The sequence below is a fragment of the Etheostoma cragini genome, chromosome 4 (assembly GCF_013103735.1).
Source record: "Etheostoma cragini isolate CJK2018 chromosome 4, CSU_Ecrag_1.0, whole genome shotgun sequence".
Classification (NCBI taxonomy): Eukaryota; Metazoa; Chordata; class Actinopteri; order Perciformes; family Percidae; genus Etheostoma; species Etheostoma cragini.
In genome coordinates, this window is record NC_048410.1 from 13,240,779 (window position 1) to 13,266,380 (window position 25,602).

At 40.3% G+C, this 25,602-nt stretch overlaps 2 protein-coding genes and 1 long non-coding RNA gene across 4 annotated transcripts in view; 2 read left to right on the top strand and 1 right to left on the bottom strand.

The window, feature by feature from the left end:
• Nucleotides 1–22: 22 nt before the first annotated feature.
• LOC117944036 (ras-related protein rab7-like) lies at nucleotides 23–8,848 on the bottom strand. Of its 2 annotated transcripts, none has more exons than XM_034870551.1 (6): nucleotides 8,476–8,848; nucleotides 4,750–4,813; nucleotides 3,239–3,365; nucleotides 2,826–3,044; nucleotides 1,575–1,703; nucleotides 23–1,407 (listed from the first exon to the last, which is right to left on the bottom strand). In XM_034870551.1, the coding sequence occupies exons 2-6, from the start codon at nucleotides 4,800–4,802 to the stop codon at nucleotides 1,312–1,314; spliced, it is 624 nt and encodes a 207-aa protein (XP_034726442.1). In that variant the 5' UTR covers nucleotides 4,803–4,813; nucleotides 8,476–8,848; the 3' UTR covers nucleotides 23–1,311. The 2 variants fall into 2 exon arrangements, with proteins under 2 accessions (XP_034726442.1, XP_034726443.1); XM_034870552.1 differs by lacking the exon at nucleotides 8,476–8,848 and adding an exon at nucleotides 8,281–8,299.
• A 3,611-nt stretch (nucleotides 8,849–12,459) lies between these two features.
• si:ch211-157b11.8 (fibroleukin) lies at nucleotides 12,460–15,839 on the top strand. Its single transcript, XM_034870659.1, has 6 exons — nucleotides 12,460–13,129; nucleotides 13,699–13,894; nucleotides 14,213–14,290; nucleotides 14,373–14,485; nucleotides 14,622–14,884; nucleotides 15,193–15,839. Exons 1-6 carry the CDS (start codon nucleotides 12,848–12,850, stop codon nucleotides 15,533–15,535), a joined length of 1,275 nt encoding a protein of 424 aa, XP_034726550.1. The 5' UTR covers nucleotides 12,460–12,847; the 3' UTR covers nucleotides 15,536–15,839.
• Nucleotides 15,840–17,988: 2,149 nt separating this feature from the next.
• LOC117944070 overlaps nucleotides 17,989–25,602 on the top strand; it is a 10,580-nt gene continuing 2,966 nt past the window's right edge. Inside the window, exons 1-2 of the long non-coding RNA XR_004656491.1 lie at nucleotides 17,989–18,070; nucleotides 19,065–19,069. This is a non-coding gene — a long non-coding RNA (uncharacterized LOC117944070). The remainder of the gene's footprint in view (nucleotides 18,071–19,064; nucleotides 19,070–25,602) is intronic.

The following is a 25,602-nucleotide window of genomic DNA, read 5'->3' on the forward strand; positions in this document are numbered from 1 at the left end:
ATACATAATGCTAGACCGTTGATATATTCAAGAGTTTTATTTGACGTCCCAATTTCTTTGACAACATCATTGGCATCGCAGTGATTTTTCTATAAGGAGAAAACAAAAATACCAGGGCAAAATGTTGGATTTTTTTTAAATGGAAAGAGAGAACATTAATTTCAGTTCAACTCATCAGCCATTTACCTTTACCATCTATACACTGTAATGCACAATCAGTTAAAAATATTAAGTACTTAGCCAACCTGAGCTACAAGCAGATAGAAAGAACAGCAATAACAAAGACATGACAGAAGACAGGTGGATGCTGTATTGTTGACACGTGTTGTAATTCCATAGTGTTGAAAGATGTCTGATAAAGGACATAACACATACAGCAGTAATAGTAGCAGTACAAGTAATGTTACATAAAAAGGCAAATATTAATATATCAAGGAATGAATCCATGTATTACACTGTGACTGCATTATCAGCTTTGACTTAATGTCTACTTAGGTACATTTCTTCTGCAGTGTTAGGCAGTTATAAACCAATTAACACAACCTTGAAGGGAAAAGGCAGTACAATCACCAAAGTGTTCAACAGATTCTCAGGGGATTTATTTGACAGGAAAAACAAGTGAGGAGGTATAATTTGTAGCTTACCAAAAGTCATGTGGTAGCAGATGTTGCCCAAAATCAGTCATCCCTCTATAATATTTAAAAGGCAAAAACATAAAAAAAAACGTGCAAAAAAACAAATATGTTTCAGATTGGCTTGAGAAAAAACACCAATTATTTATTTATTTATATATATATATATAATTGGGCGATTATTTTTTGATAGAAAGCAAAGAGAAAACAGAAAGGGAGAGTAAGATAGTTGGGATGCTGACATTAGCCAACATCATCTCACATTTAGCCGGAGATTCAGCCAGTCCATCTAGAGTTCTCAATTGCACTCTTTGAACTAGCTCCATCTTGCCCCCTCAGTGTGAGAGTCAGAAAAATGGGTTGTTGGGATAGGAGATCACTCACTATTAAGTCAGGGACTGTGAGGTCAGAAGGGGTGTCATTCTCTCGTGTGATCTTTGGGCACTGGATTTGTCAGCTAGTGTACGCTAGTGTATTTATTTTTTAAGTTTGTGTGTATGTGTTTGTGTGTGTACATCCGTGTGCAGCATACTGCGTGAGGGGTTGTGTCGATGGAATGAACCGATGGCATGAAGGAGGAAGACCAGTAGGGAAGTATTTTCCCTGGGAGCGAGGTGCAGGTGATGCAACCGGTGACGGGGTGTTTCAGAAAGCCAAGAGAGAAGATGGTCCAAGTCCCTTAGCAGCTGCAGCTTTCTGCTGAAGCTTTCGCTCTGTCATTCCTATCCAGTTTTATGGGCTCTGGGAATTCATTATACAACTCCACCTCTGTCTCCTAAAAGGCCACAAAATAGAGAATATAATCAGCATAGGAAATAAACTGACAGCAAAAAAGACTGGGTTTTAAATTATTCAGCTATTATTGTCATATCGTAATATGCAAATGAAAAGAAGCAAAATCTCCACCGTCTTTCATTTTCGTTTCAAGGAACTGTAACTCACTTGTTTGAGGGCGTTACGTGCAATTGTCTGGAATGCCTGTTCTACATTTATGGCTTCTTTGGCACTGGTCTCAAAGTAGGGGATGTTGTTCTTACTCTGACACCAAGCCTGAGCCCTTTTGGTGGTTACCTGTGTGTATAAAGAGGACAAAATTCAATTAATACAGTGAGCTAGAATGTACAAGGAAGGATTCATATATATTTTTTAATTCTTTTTTGGCCATTTTAGGCTTTTATTTTATAGGACAGCTGAAGATATGAAAAGGGAGAGAGAGGGGAATGACTTGCAGCAAAGGGCCGCAGGTTGGAGTCAAACTTGCGGCCGCTGATTTGAGGAGTGAACCTATATACTGTATATGGGCGCATGCTCCTCCAGGCAGCAAGAAAAAACATTTTTAATAAAGTCAGAATTGTTAAACGAAATGTTATTTTACATCATTCTTTTTTTAACAAAGTGCATTAATATCATCACACGCCATGGAAATGATAAAGTTGCCATGTCCATCCTTATGGATTCTCAAGACTGAATTACAAGTGCGGTCTAGTGGCCGAGTGGTTGAGATACGTAGCATTCTCTAGTTCCCGTTTGTTTCTCTGATGTCACTATAACATAACCGCAAAATGCACCCCATGTCCCAAAAGAGTGTGATGCACAAGGGTGCTAATGGTTCTCTAACCCTCTGATGTTTTTATGGACACTTGTACCTTACTTACTGTGCCAAGTTCTTTGTTATAGTGTATTGTGTTTGCATTTGAGCTAACACTAATGATATGCAATTACTAAGCCATTCTCAGAGAATGAATAACAGACGCTGATTACGCTTTAGTAACTTACATAACTTTTGAAATTTAACGAGAATAATTACTTTGCCCAGGTAAAGTGACTCCTGTGTTTTCACCAAGTGCTCCTTTGTTCTTCATACAGCAGTTTGAACTTGTGTACAGCTTGTGATTTTAAATTTGAGTCGTCGAGAGCTCAGTCCTCACTCCTTCTGTACACCAGCCACCAAAAACTGCACGCTGTTGTGTACTGAAGCATTTCAACAGCCCTCTCATGGACACAAAACCCTTTAATGTAGTTAAGCATGCATGTCGGAAACAAAACACAGCTGAAATACGTGTAGGCGTAGACAGTCTGTTCGGGTGGACATTGGAAATGGGCCTTGCAGTTTGAGGGATCTGACATTTAAATGCCGCATGGGTGATGATTTAAAATGAGGTCCTCATGGAGACGTTATCCACTGATACCAACCTGTCTGTTCTCCAAGTCAATCTTGTTGGCCAGCACCACAAAGGGGAAGTTCTCAGGATCTCGAGGGCTGGCCTGGATCAAGAACTCATCCCTCCAGCTGTCGAGCGTCTTGAAGGTATTGGGTGCAGTGACATCGAACACCAGCACACAGCAGTCTGCTCCACGGTAAAACGCAACACCCAAAGACTGGAACCTCTCCTGGCCAGCTGTGTCCCAGATCTATCACAGACAACCACAAGTTAAATGGACAAGATTACAGGAGCAGAAGAGAAGACTGCTACAAATATCAACAACTGTGGAGATAATGCAAAACAGTGACGCCGTGGTGTGTGTCAAAATGTAGTAAAAGGAAGTAACAAATTACGGTTCAATTCTCCACAGATGTAACCTTTCCAGCTGCAATTGTACTGTACCTGCATTGTAACAAGCCGGTCATCCACCATCACCTCTTTAGTCAGGAAGTCTGCTCCTATTGTGGCTTTGTACTGGTTACTAAACTTCTTGTTCACATACTGGTTCATTAGGGAGGTCTTTCCAACACTGAGAGTAAAAGAAAACAGGATTCAGGTGATGCAGGTTGCCTGAGGGCTTGTGTGAACTATGCAGGAATGAGGATTCCTAGAATCACAGACTAATTGAAATCTGATTGCTCAAACCACCGCCCAAGTGTAACTACTTCAGTCTGTAGAGAAGTAGCCACTTTACCCATTTTTTAATAGCAATGACACTGACATTACAATGAGATTAACCCCCATTATTTCTATCACCTATAAAGTAGTCTGGATTAACGGATGTATATTGCTGGGATAAAGCCTGACATTCGGCGCACTATCACCGGTATCGGAGCCGCCCAGGACGGTTGCGATTGGTTTAAAGTGCTCATATTATGCACATTTATAGGTTCATGATTGTATTTAGAGGTTCTACCAGAATAGGTTTATGTGGTTTAGTTTTCAAAGAACACCATATATTTGTTGTACTGCACTTCTGTACCATCTTTGTTGGGAGTCGCACATCCACAGTAAGTACCGCTAGCTGCTTAGTTACAGAGCATGAGTGCGTGCCGTGTTATTAGCTAGGCGAGCATTATAGTCAAAGAAGTAAAGGCTGGACTACAACCGAGCTGTTTGGAGCAGTTTGTGAACAGTGTATTCTGTTGGAGAAGGTAAGTCTGTTCGGGGTGGACTCTTTTTCACTTTGTAAACCTGTAACGTGCACAAATAATATGTGTGTGTGTGTGTGTGTGTGTGTGTGTGTGTGTGTGTGTGTGTGTGTGTGTGTGTGTGTGTGTATATATATATATATATATATATATAAATATATATCACAATAAAGGAAAGGGGGAATGCCAAAAAGCATAATATGAGCACTTTAAATAAATACAAAAAAAGCCAGAGAGTTTTGCCTTTATCGCTGAATAGATGAGCGGTGTAGCCAGACCTTATTCCATCACTGACACAGCGCGGTAGAGATAGGTCTGGCAATGGGGGACTACGTTTTCAGTAAGGGAAAAAAATGTCCCTATATCACCCAGCTTCAGTATCTATTATAACAATGTTTATTAAACTTACATTTTTTTAATAAAGGCTGTGAAACATCAAGTGCCCTTAATAGTCTTTGCATAACAATGCAATTACTGTTCCCAGACAACTCCCTGCCGTCCTAATGGTAGTGATTAAGTGTTATTAGGTCTCCAATTGAAAAACAGTGGGGCTGTTCTGCCTAGAGACAGCTTACGGCAGAGTCATTCCTGTCAGAAAGGAAGTAACACTAATACAAACCAATCTTCAATGATTCAAAAATAATACATTGGCATTTAGGTTTTTTCCCACCAAACTATTTTTAGAACAGACCCAACTCATAATTTCATAACCTACATTGCTGGTTTTGATATGTAGGAGAGAAATATATATTTGTTACTCACCCAGAATCCCCCAGGATGATGACTTTCAAGAGCACTTTCTTCCTGGATGTCATTTTTTTGACAGCTGCAGAAAGATAAACAAAAAAAAGTTTAGCATAAAGAAACTGCTCAACAACGCCTTTATTGCGTTACTTAATTGCTGTTTTCCTATTGTTCAGGGACATGAAAATCAATACAAAAAAAAGGTATATTTTAAACGTTCTAAGTGTCTTTGCACACAGGTCCTTTGGAAAACATTAGCCTACATATGTGTGTTAGTTTTATACATTTGGAACAATCAGGTTAGAACCCTTCATTCCAGTCATGTGATTTTGAACAAATCACGAGGAACACATCATTCTTTCTCACGCAGGACAGGAAGTTACCTCCAAGAGGACTGAGTCATTCTTTGTACTACAAGTCCAAGCCAAGACAACCTACTGCATCATGTGTTAGTAATATAGATGATTATGTAAAATGACGAGCATTTGGGAGACAACGTCTGTTTATCTAAAGCCCTACTGTCTTCATATGCACACATCATAGTATCACATGTGACTTTAAAGAAAAAAATACAAACCTGAAACTCTTATGTAAGGTCTTAAAAAGTAATTTTTAATAACCTAATTTCGCAATACTGGGGCACAACTTTGGCATTTTTGTGTGCAAATATTGACAAAATGTTGGTGTTACCAACATAGCAAAAAATAACTGGTTGTCCCCGGGATTTAGTTCAGTCAGTCAGAGATAGAGTATGTGACGTTACTTTCAGCAACAACTGTAGTTCACCACTAGGCTGCGTTTGGACTAGACCAGGTGGTCCAAGAAAAAGCCGGTCCTCCCATCCATTTTGTATGGGGGTAGTGCGTATAGGCTGTGGGGGTTGCAGGGGGATGCCAAACAACCTTGATTTAATAAGAGACTGCTTTATCTTTTTTCCCCTGTATAAACGGTAAGCACATTGCGACTGACGAGAAGAAAAACGTAGAAAGTCTACTTTAGGGGTGCATACTCTGTGAGAATGGCAGCAGTAGCAGCTGTCTGTTGGGAATATGTGTTCTATGATCAAATTTTCATAGCACTGAAGATAATCTTTACAGTGCTAAACATAAAGACAAATACACGCAGATGTGTTGTAATATTGTTTGCAATTTGTTAACAAAAATGTCTTTATTAAGCAAGTCAGTCCCTGATAAGGGAGAATACAAATGATTACTTTCATAATTCTTTGGCAGGGAAGCATAACAACCCGACAGACAACAGTCCAACAGAAAACATGGCCACTTCCCGTCAGCTCTACGCCTAAATAAACATTCAGCTAGCACAAAAGATATTTTAGACACGTTTTTGGTCTAGCGCATTTACAAAACATTAGCAATACTTACATTACAGCTGCAAGTTGCGATAAATAGGCCCAACTACTCTTTATTTTAAAGACCAAAATAATTGATTCAACTGACTCAACCAGGAGCCCTTACAACTGTTAAACACAAACATTTCAGTTCCAGCTGAAGCTGGAAGGTACACTAACATTATTTTTACAAGGAACGAGCACAGCACTCTAGTGACGGAATGGCTGACAGAAGCATGAACAGCATCACTGAAGTCTAGGCATGCCCAGACCACAGTCACATGATTACAAAAGAAACTCAACTCAGGTCTTTGATAAACAGCAGAGCGTTAGACATTGATTCCTGAGTACAGACTTATCTCTGACAAGAGGCTCAGAAATCAGATGGAAGTTTCTTCTCACTAAAAACATTCTGAGTTATTCTATCTCAAGCTTTAACAAATACACTAATACGCCAAAATTAAGATTTCACTGATAATATTGGAGAATGTGTGAATAACCAAATGGATCTTTGGATGGGTTATTTTTTTGGCCCTTTTCAGCCTTTATTTTCACAGGACAGCTGAAGACATGACAGGGGAGAGAGAGGGTGGGATGAAATGTAGCAAATGGCCGCAGGTCAAAGTCAAACTTGGGCCCGAGGACTAAACCTCCTTATATGAGCGCCAGCTCTACCAACTGAGTCATCCGGGCGCCCAACCAAATGAATCTTGATAAAGAAACTAAAAGACACTTAAGTTATGTATGCAACATCTGCAGGTCTTTGGAAATAAGTGACTATATGAAACTCTAAAAAAATATAGCATTTACTGTACTGATTAATTGTCCTTATAAGATTTAAGTATATGAAATAATTTGTTGAGTCTGGATGTATATGTTTGCCATTATTCCAGCTAGACTCCTAGCTCCGATTCTTAATAATAACAACACAAAAAAAAAGAGACGATGATTAAAGCAAGGTTCATCTAACTGCTCATAGACGCATGTTGAGAAGTGTGTGTTTAAAACTGCCATTGCGTTGTACTAAAGTAAAAGTACCAATGTATTTCCCCTTTTGCCAGTTAATCACTGGCACAAGCTGCTGGAATTCACAGATCACTTCTAACATGGAATATGCACGAACATCTTCAGACAAAGAAACTCTGGACTACATATAGATTTGTAACCTGCCTCTTGGTTAATGCCTATGTGATAAACGGATTGAAAAATCTGTAGACAGTACGGTCAAGACTAAGCACATTAATAGAATGGAAAACAATGACTAAAATGTAATAGTAGCACAATACTGCATCAATAATGTGCAGCTAAATATTTCTATAAAAATAAGACTGTCGAAGAAGTTGTTTCCCAACATTTACAATTGTTTTAACCTTCTGATGATGTCATTCAGAAAAAGACTGCTTTACAAAACTGGAAGGCTAACTTCGTAAGGTAAAATGACACACTGCTTGACAATCTTGTATGAACAACATAAGTTGTGCTGAACTATATAAACAAAAAAATCAACCGATTTATGCCAACTCATTGGATATGAGTAAATCTTAAAATGGAGCTGATCCAACCTCCAAAGCAGGTACGTTAGAAAAAAATCGATTATGCTTGCCAGTTGCCGACTTTTACAATTAATCCTTAAAAACAAGACCAAATAGATAACATGTCTCAATGTTAATACTCTGAATCTTGTGTATTAAATAGGATTTTGAAAACCAGTACAACATGGACCGCAGTTGATTTCAGGTTTGACTTTAAAGATTTTGGCAAGCTTATTGGCGCAAGTAATGGGCATTGTGGCCACATCCGATCTTCAAATTAAGTACCCCTTCAAAACAATAAACTGAAGGGCGTGTGGTGTTACCCTGCGTAACCTGTGAGTCACAAGTCACAACCGAAACACAAACATGTTAATGCCGAGAACATGGTGCCAACGTCCCGTCTGCCTAGCAACACAAGGTACAGACACAGGGTATTTCTTCCATACAGACTGTTGACAGAAGACATGTGAAAAGTCGTTACTTGCCACTATCAAGACATGTTGTCAAATCCACCTCGACATAGAAGTCATGAACCATACAGAACGCGTTAGCTTTGAGGTCCTTCTATATGCATGAACGTCAAGCTAAATCGAAAGCATTTAGAGAAACGGATATTCCCTCTGTCAACATTAACCAGATTATTTACGATCCTTTGTTCGACCTACCAACCTGTTCTCCCAGGTTGTCCTTCCTTGTGGAAGACGACCCAAAGGAGCCACAGTCCGGCCTTGTTTTTGTCAACCAACTTCATGAAAAACGTTAACGTTAGCTGTTGTATCGTTGGCGTGAATAGGGCACCGGACGAATTGATGAGTACGCTAACAGTATGCATATGAATAGACTGCTCCCGTTTCAGAAACTTACTTTCAACTTGTAGCACACCGGAGTGGCGACTTCTTGTCGGGAACCGACCAGGATGCGAGCTAACTAGCTGTTGTTGTTTAGGACAGTTAGCGTCAGGGGCTAACTAGCTAGCTAGACGTTGCGTTAGCTAGCTTGCTGGCACTGAACTCGTTAGCTAGCGTTAATTTGGCAAAACCTTATCTCAAATTCTTAGAAAAATGTGTTACCTTTCGCGTAAACATTTACAAAAACCGTGTCTTAAATTGACGAGGCAGATAACCTACAACTGCTGTGTAAATTTGGCACTTTGCTTGCCTTGAAGTCTGGTCTGCCAGCGAGCTATCTACCCCCAGCTTCACTCTTCCCCTTTCACTTCCTTCTCCAAAACATCGCCTGCGTGCTACGTCACACGCAAGAAGTTTATAATCTCATCCCACTTATGACTCGTTTATTTTATTATTATTTATCATAGACTAAAGGTTCTGCATTTTCTTCTGCAGAAATGAATGTAATATTAGACTCAGCTGCAGTTTTCAGGAGATTGAGATATACCGGTGGGCCTATATCATATAATCATTGAAATGTGTTAGGTTCTTTCCACATGTTGGTGTTAAAGTTAGGAACATTTCAGCAATTCAATATTTTGTTTAAAGTTAGGGCACTCACAAACGAAAAAGAAAAAATTACAAGATAAGTCAATTTTGAAGCAGCAGAGCCTGATCTATTCAAGATTTTAGCTTCTATGGGTTAAACTTCCAAAACACTGGTAGGCCAACCCACAATTCCCACAATGTAAGTAGCCTACTGCCCCCTAAATCCCCAATATTTTCCAAACCCACACCCTCAGTTTAAAATATAGATTGGTTATGCCTCAAAACCAAGATCAGATAATCTTGACAACATCATCAGGGTTATTTAATATTTTCTGAAACTTTAGCTAAGTAGCTACTCGAAAAATTCTTGCTTTGCCAGGCCCTTTTGGCTACTTCACATAGCATTTTGGGATGTGAGGAAAACGTGCTCTGGTTTAATGGCCTTTATTTAAACCAAACGGAATTGGGATGGGCAGTGCTAAACTCCGCACAGAGCCGCTGCAAAATAGTCTTGCGAGAGAAAACTCTTGGGCTTGATTGGGCAGATAGTCTAGCTATCTCAATTTCCCATGCACAGATCTGAGGAGCAATTCACAATACTCCTCATAAATCCACCGAATTTAAAATTCTACCTCAAAGAAAGTGGAGGGAAACGGAAATACATGCATCCTCCAGAATTTTCTGCATATAGGATATAGACCATACTCAACATGACCACACTACATAACTGAACATAAAATCCCCCTGGAGTCCCCCTTTAAAGTTGAGACAGTCTCAAAGGCCATTTAGTGGCCTTTCCAGAGCTTTTGATTGTCACAGGATCTTCATCAGCTGACATGTGTGTGCATACGACTTAATAGCTCTGCATGACCCTCTTATTTAAATCATTCCCCCATCAGTGATGCTTTGTATCTTTATATGATAAAGATTACATGTTTGAGATGTAATGGCTCAGTGTGGTTTATTGTAGTGAATTACAGCCAATAGGGAGAGCTGTAATGATCCACCACTAGAGGACAATGCAAACTCGCTTTGAATGAGTGAACCAAGTGGACTGGTTGTCCCAGACATGAGGGCACATTTATGTTTTGGACCTGTAGAGCGGTGTAGCACTCTGTGGTGTGGATATTGTGCTGGGTGAATGAGCTGCTTCTGTGATACATGAATAACTGTATTTGTCCCCTAAACACAAGCACAACTGAAACATGCAAAGATTAGGATGTCTGTCAGCCTTTACACCCTGGTGTGTGTGTGTGTGTGTGTGTGTGTGTGTGTCTGTGTCTGTGTCTGTGTGTGTGTGTGTGTGTGTGTGTGTGTGCGTGCACGTGCATGCGTGAAAGTTTTTTCTTGAATTAGCTACCTTTGGGGACACATTTTAGAAAGGCAAATTCATTGGGGACAGTTTGTTCAATTGGGGACAAAAGCTGATTTTTAGGGCATGTTTTGTAGTGTTTATGGTTATGGCTGTGTAAACAGCTCCATGAAATGAATGTATTTGTCTATGTTACACGGCTGCATGGGAAATTAGTTTGAGTCACGTCTTTCAAGTAATAAGATACTCAGTAACAGTTACTTTTTTGTTGATCAATAAATACATAAATTATGAAGGAGGTCTTTATTTTGAACCTTTAAAAGTATTACAATAAAAGCTAAAAAAATAAAATAAATAAAAATAATAACTTTAATATTAACTTAAAATGTCCAGATAGTAATAGTTAGATGCACAAGTTTATTTAATCCTACCCCTTCTCCACTACTCATTTATAATCATCAGATTGGCTTCATATTTATATAATATCATATCTTAACACACGCTAGAATTTTATACGTATATTTACATACCACACACCAAAAAAGCATACATATTTCCATATGTATATATCCATTATAGAAAATAAATAATGTGCGTAAATGAATAAAACACATGTTAGAATACTTCCTCCCTGTTGTAAATCACATTTGGTACCACTTTTGGAACAAGGTCCTGCTTGTGCATTCCTTTACGCCCCAAATAGAACTAAAAAAACTTTTAAATGTTGTACGTACACAAAGAGGTTTTAAGTTGAGCTCCCACCTCAAATGATATCCCCATCTCTAATTTCAAAACGGTTTTGATTGTTGAGAGTATGGTTGTTGATTGAAAATGAATCAGATTATTGAACTTTAATGTGTTTGATTTTAAGAACAGTGAATTTGTGTAATCGCTATAACCGGTATTATGAATTATACTTATGGCTCTTTTTTTCAATATATATAGTAATGGAAATTTCCATTTATAAGTATTGCCCAAAACCTCTGCAGAGTCATTTAAATATGGTATTACCAGTGAACAGTTAAGAATGCACAGTGATTTGTGGTCCAGAACGTGTTTGCAGCACTGAAATGCTTCTTGAAAGTTGATGGTGTACAGATTTTATGGGAAATTTCCATCTTATTTTGTCATCATGACACTTAAGTTTGTTAACTCTATATCTACGTTCTCCCCACCTGTATCTGTACTCAATGCAAAAAAGAACATAATATCATTCGTTATTGAAGAAATTTAGAATTGTAGCATCGGTAAAGATCTTATTGTTAACGTCATTCTCAGTGTTGCATTGATCATTTATCTAACATATCTTTAAATAATTATGTACCAAGAGAAAAGTGTTTGAATTCAGTAACACAAAATTAGGATCCCAAATCTTGGCTCTCTTTTAAGTCTTCTTTAACATCTTAATTTAAGCTCACAGACTCATTTGTTTCTTTGAAAGAACAGAGCTGCCACTGGCTCAGAGTATTACATTATGAGGTTATTTTTTCTGACCGAGCCTAACAAAGATCTCATCTTGATTTCGTTCTGCTCCATGTTCATGTGTATGTGTGCCTACGTGTGTGTGTTTGGGCTCCTTGTTAGTGGGAGTGTGCCTCTGCAGAATCCTGATGACTGGTGTTTATAGAGGAATTCCTGCCTTCTGGCTCCTATTGAATGTAGAGTCTTTATGACCTCTTTGGAACTCCGTTTGTAAACACAAACACAGAGACACAAAAGGACGCAAGTGAGAAAATGGTGCACAGGACGGAAGGAGCCACATACTTTAAGCATCTGCTACATTATCATCTCTACAAACATTGCTGGGCATGCACATTGATACAATTTGTGAAGTCAAAGTCTGTTCAGATCAGGTTCTCAAGAGGAATTAAAAGTTATTCTAGCATTAAGATACAACATGTGAGACCGGTATAATCGTAAAGGCAGGTGGGGAGCTCATCCACAGCATTAATAAAAGGTCCATTAATCTGTGAACGTTTATTTTGGCATGTTTCACTTGTGTGTGTGTGTGTGTGTGTGTGTTTGCGTGCGTGCGTGCGCGTGTGTATGTATGTGTGCGTGTGTGTGTGTGTGTAAGGGGGTGGGTGCATTAGTCCGTGTCAGACAGCAAAGAGTGCCGCAGTTATCTAGGAATCTGAGCCAAAGCAACCTCACAGACAGAGAGCAGGAGAAAGAGGAGGACCGGGAGTGAGATGAATTGAGGTGGGGGGGAAAGAAAGAAGAGGATGAATTAAGCACAAAGAGAAAGCAAGACAGACGAGGACAACTATAGAATGATCTAAACAAAAAGGACAGGTCAGCAAACGCTTTTCACCTGAAGACGCAGTTGTTGAGATACAAAGGAAAGTGAAGGGAACGTTGTTTGTTGTATCATCACCAGCAAAAGGACAAACAGCTTATAGCTCATAGAAAGAAGGAGTTCCCTCTGGAAGAAAAATTGGACCACTGCTAAAGAGTTTAAGACAAAGGTCAGGATAAGCCTGCATTTATGCACTTTCACATGATTCCACTCAGTTCTCTTGGTTTGCTTCCTCTGCTGGCGCTCTATGTGGGAGCAGTGCTGTCCTCGGATGCATCTCCAGCCTGCACACACCCTCCCTGCAGGGACAGTCTGGTAGCTGCACCCATCCAGCCCGGGATGGTAGGAAGAGTGGGCACTGGGGCCTGTGAGGGTCAAACTGCCTGCAGGATAGGGGTTTCATTTCCAGCCACCTCAGATGTTCCTCGGAAGGGGGACCACAGGCAGGATTTACCGCAAGTTCAGTCTAAGGTGAGTGACATCACTTACAGTGTATTGGCAGTCCCATATAAGAGTTGTTATTGTTTGCTAATCTTAAAATGTTATCATAAAAAAGCCAGATATTGCAACATTTAATCTCAGCCACATAGCAGTGAGATGTTTTAGAAACGTTTTCACACAAGTTGAAGCAGAGCTCACCCCATGTCCACTCATGTACGTGCCAGGGGGAACTGAGCAAGGTACTATCAGGAACAGGTCATCAGGTCTTTTCTCACGGGAAAGTCGCCATGCTAAACTTGGCACCCCCTAATAGCCATGAAGCAATGGCAGTCGGCAATCAAAGAAGGGATAAAATTAGATTCGCTTTCAAAATGTCCTCATCATAAGGTTGTGTTGAGCTCATGCAGCAACAGGTGCATGTGAGTGAGTGACTACAGTGGCTGATGTAAGTGTAAGAGACGGATTGATTGTGACACAATATATGCCACTGAGCTGTGAGTTTTGAGTGGATTATCCTTTCAGATTTGGCAGTGTTTATTCATGATTGATGGCTGACTGACTGGCACATCAAGAACTACCTGTGGGCACTGTCTTTGCAGACTGGAGGTGTGAAAAAGCGTCTTGTTCAGCTGCAGCGCTGCATGCACTCTCTCCAGGAAACAGGGGGCCCTTGGAGTCACGGGGGCCAGGAGAGCAACTCTCTAGGGGCCATCCTGTCACTGATGGCAGCCGTACTGACAGAATGTGACCTCCACTGTCACAGCCAGGCCCTTGGGACGATGGCCAAACGACTGGGTGAGCAATACACATTTATATCCCCCACCTCTGCAACACACAGACACACACGCACGGATACACACACTCACAGAAATGCCAGTGCAGTCACTCCCCCACACACAGTAAACAGAACCTGAATAAGGCCTGCTAAGTGTCGGTCATAGGTGAGTGCATAGGAATTTAACTGCACTGAGAAGGATGAGAAGAGCTGTTCGTAAATGCACACAAAGTGAAAAAGAGTCATCATACAAACTAGAGCCCCTCCTTTGTTTAGACAAAGCTTTATTTTCAACCCTTGTACTCTACTAATAACCCAATCTTTCGTGGTGTTGACAGAGAGTGCAGCCGTGGGAAGAGAGGGAGAGAGAGACCTGCTGCTTTTCCTGAAAAGCATCACACAACATTCACCCACAGGTAATGGGTATCAGAAGTGATCACATGGTACAATTGTTGCTGATTAATGAAAATGAATAAAAATCTTGTGTGTGGTTCTCAGTTGCACCCTTGGACAGGTTACATCCTCAGGACTGTGCAGAGATTTACAGACTTGGGATCAAAGAGAATGGAATCTACACCATCCAGCCTGACCTGCAAAGGCCGGCATTGGAGGTATTTCAGATTGACCACACTCATAAAACACACAAATGGACCTCCACCCTACTCCTCTTCTTTAAGAGAGGTGAATGCTATCTGCGGATCACTAAAATGTAGGATTTCTAATATCAAAGTCTTTGTTTCGGCTCAGGCTAAATGTGACATGGAGACGGCAGGTGGTGGGTGGATAGTGATCCAGAATCGGTGGGACGGCTCGCTGGACTTCAACAGGACATGGCAGGAATACCGGGAGGGCTTTGGCAGTCCGCAAGGAGAACACTGGCTGGGGAACGCAGCACTGCAAGCCCTTACCTCCACTGGCCAGCACCAACTTCGCATCGAGCTGGAGGACTGGCACCAGCAGAAACGCCATGCTACCTACAACAACTTCAAAGTGGCCTCAGAGGCACAGAGGTGAAACACACTGCAGATGAACAAATACACACTTTCTGCATCAGCTATATTAGTGGAACAAAATATCTTAAAGCACCTGAAAACAGGCAACAATCAAAGTTTAGAAAGAAAGGTCTTGGTTACTATTCATAAAGAGCTTGACATTCACTTCATTGGGGCTTTGTGGTTGTAGTTTGATCAGGTGTGATTGACAGTGCTGGCAACATGAGAAAACAACATCAAAATTGCCATTACATTTTATTTCAAATGTTGCTACACTCTTATTGGCAAATAGAATTACATGTGACACTTTACATTTTTTCAACCAGGTATCGTCTAACAGCACGGGAGTACTCTGGTGATGCAGGCAACGCATTGAGCTACAGCAAGCGTTACAACCATGATGGCAGATCCTTCAGCACGTCTGACCGAGACAACGACCGCTATGCAGCTGGAAACTGTGGTCAGTACTACGGTGCAGGCTGGTGGTTTGATGCCTGCTTGGCAGCTAACCTGAATGGACGGTATTACCGTGGGCGCTATAGTGGGGTGACCAACGGGATCTACTGGGGGACATGGTACATCCTGACAGATGGAAGAACTGGAGAGCGCTACTCCTTCAAGAGGGTGGAGATGAAGACAAGACCCAAAAACCATGTAGGAACCTCCTAAATAATGACAACAATTCTTACAGATAATCATGTCAACCACACTTTTCTCTGTCACTGTGTTGAAATCATTCTGCTTCGGGCCGCTTTCATGTCACTAAATAGTTACATGCCAATGGCAGCTAATCTAGTCTGTTTGTTAAGGGCTTCTCTCTTGCAAAACCATATTTATAGTGTTACTCCATAACAGTGATACAAATACATATATAGTGAAAGCACTGCTTGTAGAAGTTGTTTGTAATTGCAATACTTTTCCAGAATCTTTATTGTTCATAAAAAATAACATTATGTGGTACTTTAATTAATAACTAGGATTAATGTTGAGGTATGTGTCTACATGCAATCATCGTTTACACGTAAAGGTTGATATTATTGTGATACTGCACATTCACAAATACACCATGATAAAGATGAAGTTCCACACAAGCTTTTCATAAAAGTGATACTACAAAAATACATGGATTAACAGTAGGAGCTTGTATGTTCCCCTACCTGCATGAGCTCTGTGAACCATTTAACAATGTCTGCAACAGCTTACATGTGTTTTAGTTTGGATGATGAGAGAAAACGTCTAACTCTGAGGCTAAGAGGTCATTGAGACCTCTGAGTGCAGGGGGCTCTAACAGTTGGATCTCACAACCTATCTACTCACAGGCCTCTGTGTTCTGCCTCCAATAGAGCCAAACCCAAAGCTCATGGTTTGACACTAAACAAAGAGACATTCAGTTTATGAGAAGCTATATTTCTCACCTTACCTTGCTCATACTTTTCCAGGTTTATGTCTGACACAGTGATGCTGACCGGTAGGAGCTTTACCCTGTTGCCATACCACGAAACCACCCTCTGCTCAATACTATCAAGTCAAACACACACAGAAACACACACTCACCTGCATTTAGGAGCTGGCGTCAGGCAGGCGGCTCCCCTTTCTGGCTGTGCTTCACAAAGGCTTTGAAGGGAGTTTAGAGCTGGTGTGTAAGCGCTGAGTTCGGCCGTGCACGTGTGATGCTTGTTTGTGTGTGTGGAGATGGTGTGGGGATGGTCAGTGAGTGTGTGTCTCACTGTGTGCGTAGATGCACCTATTTTAGCAGTGTTCACGATGAGCTGTCATTCCCTCCAATAAGCAGGGTGTCTAATAATAACCAGCGGGGAGGCTCAGTGGGCTCTGATCTAAACACACAGACTCACCGCAGGCAGACTCCAGACCAGCCATGGTATTTCACATATACTACTTATACACACACTGGGACATGCCGTCTTCACGGGCTGTTTGTGTGTGTGTGTGTGTGTGTGTGTGTTTGGGTGCGTGTGTGTATGATACAACAATGCAACACACACACACACACACACATACTCAGCAGGAGGTGCATGTTGTGCTTGACAGTTTTCCTCCCTCATTATTGTTATGCAGCCACAAGCTCTTTTCCCATTTTCTCTGTCTTACACATATACTTTGCACATACACAAAAACACACAGCAGACTTATTTGATTTTGTGTGTGTGTGTATGTGTATGTGTATGTGTATGTGTATGTGTATGTGTATGTGTATGTGTATGTGTATGTGTATGTGTATGTGTGCGTGTTTTAGGATGTGTGTGTTGCATTACTGGAGAAAACATTACAAGATTGAAGTGAAAGGGTCCATGTTGTGCCCCCTAGTGGTTCCTGATCATACTGGAGAGTCAGAGAAAAGCTTTTATGTTAGCTGTAGATAACTTGTAACATTTGCAGTGGGTAAGATTACAATGAGCACATTGTCCTATTGGTCTAAATATTTTTTTCTGATCATGATGAATCTGATTTATCATGATCATCTTTCAAATGCAGCTCAATACCAAAAAAAAGACAATTCCATACTGAAGGGAAAATGAATCACTTGTACCTACTCCTTGTCATTTTCTACTCATCTTCACCTTATTTTCTTTTTCATGTTATTCATAAAGCTCAATTCATCTCTTAAAAATAACTAAATAAATTGTATTCTTTATACTCTGAGCTTTAGTCATCTTAAATATCAATGAGTCCAATTCTTTTCTACTCTCTTCATCCATCAGTCTTGTTGACAAGGGAGGAACAGAGGCCCAGGGTTGTGTCACCACAGTATCCTGGCACAGTGTCTGGAGTAGGGTGATAGCGGTGGTGCTGCAGGGTGTGAGGGGTACCGGCAGGCTCTTCTACCCCAGGGCCGGAAGCCCAGCCTGGGCAGCGGTTAGCCAGCACATCCCTCTTAGAAATGCTGTGCTCCTTCTGAGGGAAGTTCCCCTGTGACCTGTTTCATTCATTACTGTATGCCACATGAAGACATCAGATTCTAACTCATCTTTAAACCACTTTGTTAAATACGCTGAGAGAGGTATCTACACATCTAGAGACAGACGTTCACATGATGTCTCATCAGGGACTTTTTATTTAATGCACAAGCTGATTTGAACAGCCATGATGGTCACAGAAACTTAAAGAGCCCCTCCATTCAAAATTGTATTTTTCTTATGTTTATGTCCCCTAAAATGTGAGACCTTGACTATACTGACTTGTACAGTGCATGTGCAAAGTTTGTTGCTAGAGAGGTGTTTTTAACATTCCTCTACTGAAGGAGATGTCTGTGCGCTTTCCTGAAATCTGAGAGCCAAATGTATCCCACCAACCTCAATTTGGTACGTCACTATCCCGTAAGCCAATCGTCTGTCTGATACGCAAAAGCAGTAAAAGAAACCTGAAACCTCCAGCACAGAGCGGATGGTAGCTACAGAGAACGAAAACACACTGTCTTCGAGGTTATCAGCCACTGCTAGGCTAGCTAACAAATAACATTAACAAATTACAAATGCTAACTACACTCACTATTCTGCGTTCCGGCCGCGGAGCACATTGTTGAACAGACTAATTGGTTAACATGGGCTCCAAAAGAAAGTGGGCTGATGCTCAAACAAGGGTGAATTTCTCTGATGCTTCTAGCCAAATTGATGCACACTGCTGTATCACCAGTCAACGCGTACATGCAGCAGTGGTAGGTGGGATGCGCGGCCAGATACACATTTTATTGATGAGGGAGAAAGAGTAGATATGCTGACAGCACATAGCACATAGCAGAATATTTATACGTACTTAAACACGAGAAGGGGACTTTAAGAGATAATATAAATAAAAGCCAAATCCAAGAATAGCTACTGCAAAAAATTTTGTTTTAGTTTTATTATCACATGATGTATTTATCCAGTTAATATCTTGCCATCAATCTATCCAACTTTAATAATGATCAGCTTTACTGATCAGTAATCAGCCTCAATCTGGGTAAATAGTGACAATAGCAGGTGTGAAGACAGAGTCTGACTTCAGTATACACTTTGCAATTTCCCTTTAGTAAAATTATAAGTTCAAGTCCTTTCAAATATTAGTTCAGTTACAGAGGGGACCTACATAGGCTAGGTGAGCTGACTGAAAAGATGTTCAGGTATTTCATAAAGGGCAAAACTCACGGATTGAAGTTTGAAGCCCATCAGCTCTCATCTTGACTATTTTAAGAATGAAAGAGTGTGAGTAAGCCAGTCTGTCTCTGTTTAACACCAGGTGGCAATGTTGCTTAACAAAGAGGAGATCTGGGAAATTATTTTCCCACTCAGTCACAAACACAAAGAGGCAGAAACATTCTTTCTATAGAAACTACTTAGCAATAGATATTGTGCTCTATATGAAAATATCAGTTGAAAAATAACTTGAAATATGAATCGTGATGTCATATTTATATGTATTTAAGCTATGCATTTCAGTAAAATGTGTTTCATTTCAGTGGTTTTGAGTGTCCTAGGAACACTGCGACAAGACAAAACCAAAAAGCTCCTTGCGGTTCTTCTTTTTAACACTAGGGGTACCGTAATTGAGGTTTGAGATCAAAGGTCAAAAACGAATTACAGAGAGAGGTGTTTGAATATTCTTTTATAACTTCACAAATATGTTTGCAAGAGTATGAGATGTTCACAGTTCGGTAACTGTCTCAGAATACACTACAGTTTCACTGTATTAGACCATTTTTATGATCATCTACAGGGACCCTTTAAGGAATGAAAATCAAAGTTTTTTGGGTTAAACAAACCCTTTATTATTATTGAAACTTGGAACAAGTTTTTTAATGATGTTATGTGTAAAAAGTCTCCCTTTTGAAAATATTTTTTAGAATACGATAGATAAGCAAATATGCATGCTGTGATAACCGTCAATTTTCTGAATCCCCAGCAACCCTATACACTTTTCATTCTTAAATCTGCTCTCATTGTGATAAGGGGGGCATGCGGGCTGTCGAGGATGAGGAGGAGTGTGTGTGTGTGTGTATGTGTGTGTGTGTGTGTGGGGGGGGGGGGGGGGGGGGGGGGGGGGGGGGGGTGAGGTTTTAAAGGTGTGTGAAAACAACAGGCCGTTAGAGGCTCCCCCGCCCTGACCACAGGGCCACCAAGAGACAGCATGTGCCTGCTTTTATTACTGGTCATGCAGAAAACCAAAGCAAAGCAGCGTTCCGTTTGAAACCGGAATTCACCAGAACAAGTGTATCCTGATGTGGTGAGGAGCTGGGGTGAGCAGGGAGGGGAGAGGAGGACACAGAGGGCGCCATGTGGCAGGCCTCACTCCATCTCTTGTCATTTCTAGATCTGCACAAGAAAGTGAAAAAGAAAATTTAGGGAGGGGAAGAGACACTAGAGGCTCTGTTGTGAGTGAGATTTTGTAACACCTAACATATTAAATTAACTAAAATATGTATTTAATAAATACTCAAAATGTGCCGCATCTGCTTGATGCTAATGTACTGATTTCCCCCAAGTTGTTGTAAATGTGTCACACACTCATGTGACACTGGAGAGATAAAGCTGGATTACTTGAATGATCAGTGCCTTGATGTTGAGCTGATGACAATTCAGTGGAAATAAAATAAGATTACAGCAGTCTGTTGTGCCCTTACCCATGAATGTGAACAACAAACCAGAAAGTCTTAGAGTGCATAAATTGCCATTTTCCAGTTTCATCTTTATTAGCATTTCTTTGCAAATTCCCCCTCTTAGTATTACAAATATGATCATTAGTAAAGTGATAATGTGTCAGTGTTTGCAACGTATTACCACTGCTCCTAAGTTGTTATTGGAGGTTTAAGGTCATTATTTCATTCACTGTGATGGAAGCACATCCGGACAGTTTCTCTTCATGACATCATATAATCACAAGGAAATAAAATAAGCTTTACTGTAAAAGTAAATGTTTTGCCTATTTAAAAATATTATTGATGTCAATTCTTATTTGGGTAAATGAAAAAATCCTTATCCAGAAAAATAACATTTGGTGATAATGTTTCACATCAGTTGCCCTCTTTAGTTCCCAGAGTGTCTGGTGTTGACTGTTTGCATCATAATCCATCAATATGACGCTCAGATGTGGAGAAGGAATAATAACTGTAGCGAGAGGAAAGGTGATGAGATTGAGAATGATGCTGATCAGGCAGACTCTGAAATCAAAGGATTATCTAATCTGATAATGCCGATTGACACAAACACACATGAAAGGAAACCACCAGGTCAGAAGCAGCTCATCGTAATCCACATGAAATACCGGAAAGACGTTTGACAATTAATAAACCAACAAACACTGCGTCTGTCAAAAATTATGAGTGTGTGTGTGTGTGTGTGTGTGTGTGTGTGTGTGTGTGTGTGTGTGTGTGTATGTGCCTGTGTGTGTCTGAGTGTGTCTGTCTGTCTGTGTGTGTGTGTGTGTGTGTATGTGTGTGTGGGTGGGAATTTTGTCGCTCTGCCATGACTTTCTGCAGGTGCAAGAGAGAAAGCGACGGAGAGAAGAGAAAGACAGCTGACCATTAGGCTGCTTTACCACATCCTTCATTCTGCACTTCACTTCTTCCCCGGCACAAGCACACACTCACACATATACACACATACACACACATACACGCTGTTTATTTGCTGTCTCACTACGTGTGTGTGTGTGTGTGTGTGTCTGTGTTTGTGTGTCTGCGTGTGCGTGTGCATGTGTGTATGTGTGAGTGTGAGTGACAGAGCAGTGGAGAATCAGCTTAAGCAAAGCAGCAGACATTTCTCCACAGCGGGAGGAAAGTCAGGAGATTTATAGACTTACAATCACTGAGGATCAAACACAGAGCAAAGAGATGCACACACAAAAAACACACACACACATACATGCAGAAATTCAACCTTTACACAACATAAAGCACACAGATGCTCTAACATACTGCAGTAAAATCTTTGTCACTTAAGATGTGGACACATCATTTTCATTGGAGGTGAAGGCAAACACTGTCATACAGTTTTTTCTATGAAACATGGACTAAAGTAGTCTGGATGACGGAAGGAAAACACGAGGAAAAGCAAAAGACACTTCAGCAACAGTGACAGCTTCATGGCTCTATACGTCAGTCAGTCAGTCACTCAATCAGTCACTCAATCAATCAGACTTTAGTTACCCCCTGACATTGTATCTAGCACCACAAGCAGGTCAAAGATTTCTCTTACAATGAAATTGATCCATAAAAGTCTATGAAAAGAGAGAGAGAAAAGAGAGACTATGAAATTTCTCAACATCTCAATGAATTAGCACAACATTTTTCAGAAAAACATTCAAACTCAATGTCCTTTACAGTCCTTAAAACACACATCTGAACATGCACACTTGCTCACCAGCACACACACACACTCACAGGAACTGGATTCACATCGAGACAAAATAAAGGCCTGTCTGAAATGGATAAAAACCCAGGTTGAGAAAAAAAGAGTTGTTTTGAATTCTCCGACTCCCTGGACAGCTCTAGTGAAACAGAGTTTGATTGACAGGTTGTTAGTGACAAGGTGTTGTAAACTTTCACTTCCTGCTGCTCTTTGGGCAGGAAGTGAAGTAGTGAACCTCTGACCTCTAATGACTTTGTAAAGATTGTTCTCCAGACTACACACAGTGAAGCAAAAGAACAAGTAGGGACATTTTTAGTGAGATGTGTGTAAACCAATGATAACAGGAGAGTAGAGTCCAGTATAGAAAAAAGTGTAAATACTGAACAATTTAATTATTCATTATCTTGAACTACAGTGATAACGAAAAGAAAGATGGAGGTCAGTTTCAGGGTAAACATTATGGCCAACCCGTCCTCAAGAGCAAATGTGGCATTTATAACACAAACTGTAGTGGGCCGGTCTCTCTCTTGGACTCGACTTTAAATAAATCCTAATATTCCTCAGGCAGAATAACTTTTACATATGTAAGAGTAGCAACACCACTGTGTAGAAAGTGTTACACGTCAAAGCAAAGTCCTGCATAAAACACGGCCCATTTCAGGATAATAAATATTATATTATTGAATTGTAATTATGGATGCATTAATGTGCCCATCACTTTAACATTGCAGCTGGTGAAGGTAGAGCACATTTGAATTACTTCACTGATGGGTAACTTGTGAATCTCCCCCCTACACCCCACCTCTAGATACACACACACACACACAATAAGATTTGTATCTTATCAAAATGGGATGTGTTTGTTGAGTGTGTTTTCTAAATAATTAACGAGTAAGTAAAGTTATCAAATGAATGTGGATTAAAAAGGTCAACATTTGTTTCTGAATTTGTAGTGTAAGTAGTATAATATAGCAGAAATGGAAAGTAAGTACTACCAATACCTCAAAATTGTACTTAAGTACAGTACTCTAGTAAACATGGTTACTTTACACCACTTTAAAGTTTCATGGCTGATCTGTTGCCTCAACAATGCCTCTTCTGGATGACGTCATGTTTCTGAATGAATTCCCTCATCATACTACCATGACTGGTTGACAGGTGAGGCAGTCAGAGAATGTTGAATTAAATTAAAACATTTATTTAAAGAAATGACAGATTAAAACAAATGAATAGTTAAATCAAATACATATTTGTACTGTATTTATGTAATTAATTAAACACATTTCTACATTTACTGTTGTAAATAAACAAAGATATTGCAGTTCCCTGCATACTGCTGATGAGGTGTTATATAAATTCATCTTTGTCATCTTCATCTAGATCTTTGTCTCTTGAATCAATTCAATTCAATTCCATTTTTAGAATCAATTCATAACAAAAGTTATCTTGAGACACTATACAGATAGAGTAGGTCTAGACCACACTAGACCACATAATTAACAAGGTTGGAATGGGGTCTAAGAGCCAGGTGGATGGCTTAGCTGAAGAGAGCTATGACATTAATAGTTGAAGTTCTGTAGGACATAAACAGTCTAAGTTTATGTCACGTCATGCCGTTCTTTCTAGTGCTATAAAGGTAAACAGTTACAAATTGAGGGCAAAAGGTGATGCATTTTATCTCTAATTGTTATAATTTTATCATTAAAGAAGCTCTTAAAGTCATCACTACTCAGATCTGAGTAGTACTATCTGTCAGCCTGGCTACAGTACTGAAAAGAAACCTTGTGTTGTTTTTATTTTCTTCTATTAGTGATGAGTAATAGTCTGATCTGGCATTTCTGATGGCCTTATTCATTTCCCGACTGTCTTGCCAATCTAAACAAGATCCTTTCAGTTTGGTGGAACGTCATTTCCTTTCAAGTTTTTGCGAGATTTGTTTTAATTTGCGAGTTTGGGAGTTAAACCAAGGAGCTAGTTTCCTTTGCTTCATCATCTGCTTTTTGAGAAGAGCAACAGAGTCTAAAGTTGTCTGTAGGCGGGCCATAGCACCATCTACAAATGTATCAATTTGGGAGGGATTAAAGTTAACATAAAGTTCCTCTGGTATATTAAGGAACAGAATTAAATTAAATGCTGCTGAAAATCTTCCTTAAATTTAGCTATAGCACTGTCAGAAAGGCATCTAGTGTAGAAGCTTTTATTTACTTTAGGCAGGTTGTGAAAATTCAAAAGTTGTAACAGAATGGTCTGATAACAAAGGATTCTTCGGAAACAATATTGAATCTTCAATTTCAATGCCATATGTCAGCACAAGGTCAAGGGTGTGGTTAAAGCAGTGCGTGGCCTTATGCACACTCTGACTGAAACCAATTGAATCTAGCAGTGAGTTTGAAGCAATACTAAGGCTATCGTCTACATGAATATTAAAATCACCTACAATGAGTAGCCTACTTTGTCTGAATTAAGGTCTACACCTGACAAAAACTCTGAGAATTCAGATACAAATTCAGAATTTGGTCCTGGAGCTCACAACAACAAATATAATTGGCTGTAATGTTTTCCATGGTGGGTGTTGAAGATTAAGAACAAGGCTTTCAAATTAGTTCTAATTTAGTTTAGGTTTAGGATTGATTAATAAGCTTGAATCAAAGATGGCTGCAACTTAAAGAGGCAAAGGAATGTATTTCCTGTCATTGGTAGGATGTTTCTGGTGGCGGGAGCAAGCAGTAAATACAGGAACAATGTCCTGTGCTCTGGACTAGTGCATATTTCTTGGATCCCCATGGTCAAAATACCTCAATTTTCACAAATTATTAGACATTGTTTGAGACGTTACTACGTCTGCTCTGGTCAACGAGACTCGCGCTGCTCTGCCAGCGTGTGTCTCCAACTTTTAACCACGTTGATACGGGTGGCGGACGGAGAGCTTGACCGCAGTCTGTTTCTGTGATAGAAACACTGCACGCTGCTCCAGTTTGCTGCTCCGCTGCATCGCAGACTGCTAAACACACCTGACTACTGGAGACATTAGCTCAGACTGGCGGAGTTTGTATAGTTGGTGCGGTTCGAGTACGGATCACGTTCTCACCAAAAAACTGACCGCTCCAGAGTTCGATTGAAGCCGGTCTCGGTACGCTTTTTTGGTCCACTTTTGGTGCGCAGTGAGATTGCAGCGTTCTCACCTGCCAAACGAACCGCACCGGCGGGCCAAACGAACTCTAGTTCGATTTAACCGAAACCGGTGTGAAAACTCTTGTGCCGTTATAGTTCTAAAAGACTGCTGGTGGATTTCCTTCCTTCCTTTGTCACACTGAGCTGCTCTCTCCTCTCCCTTTCCATTTGTGTGCATCCTGTCCCAGAAATGCTTGTTACTAACCTAGTTCTGGGGAGTTTACT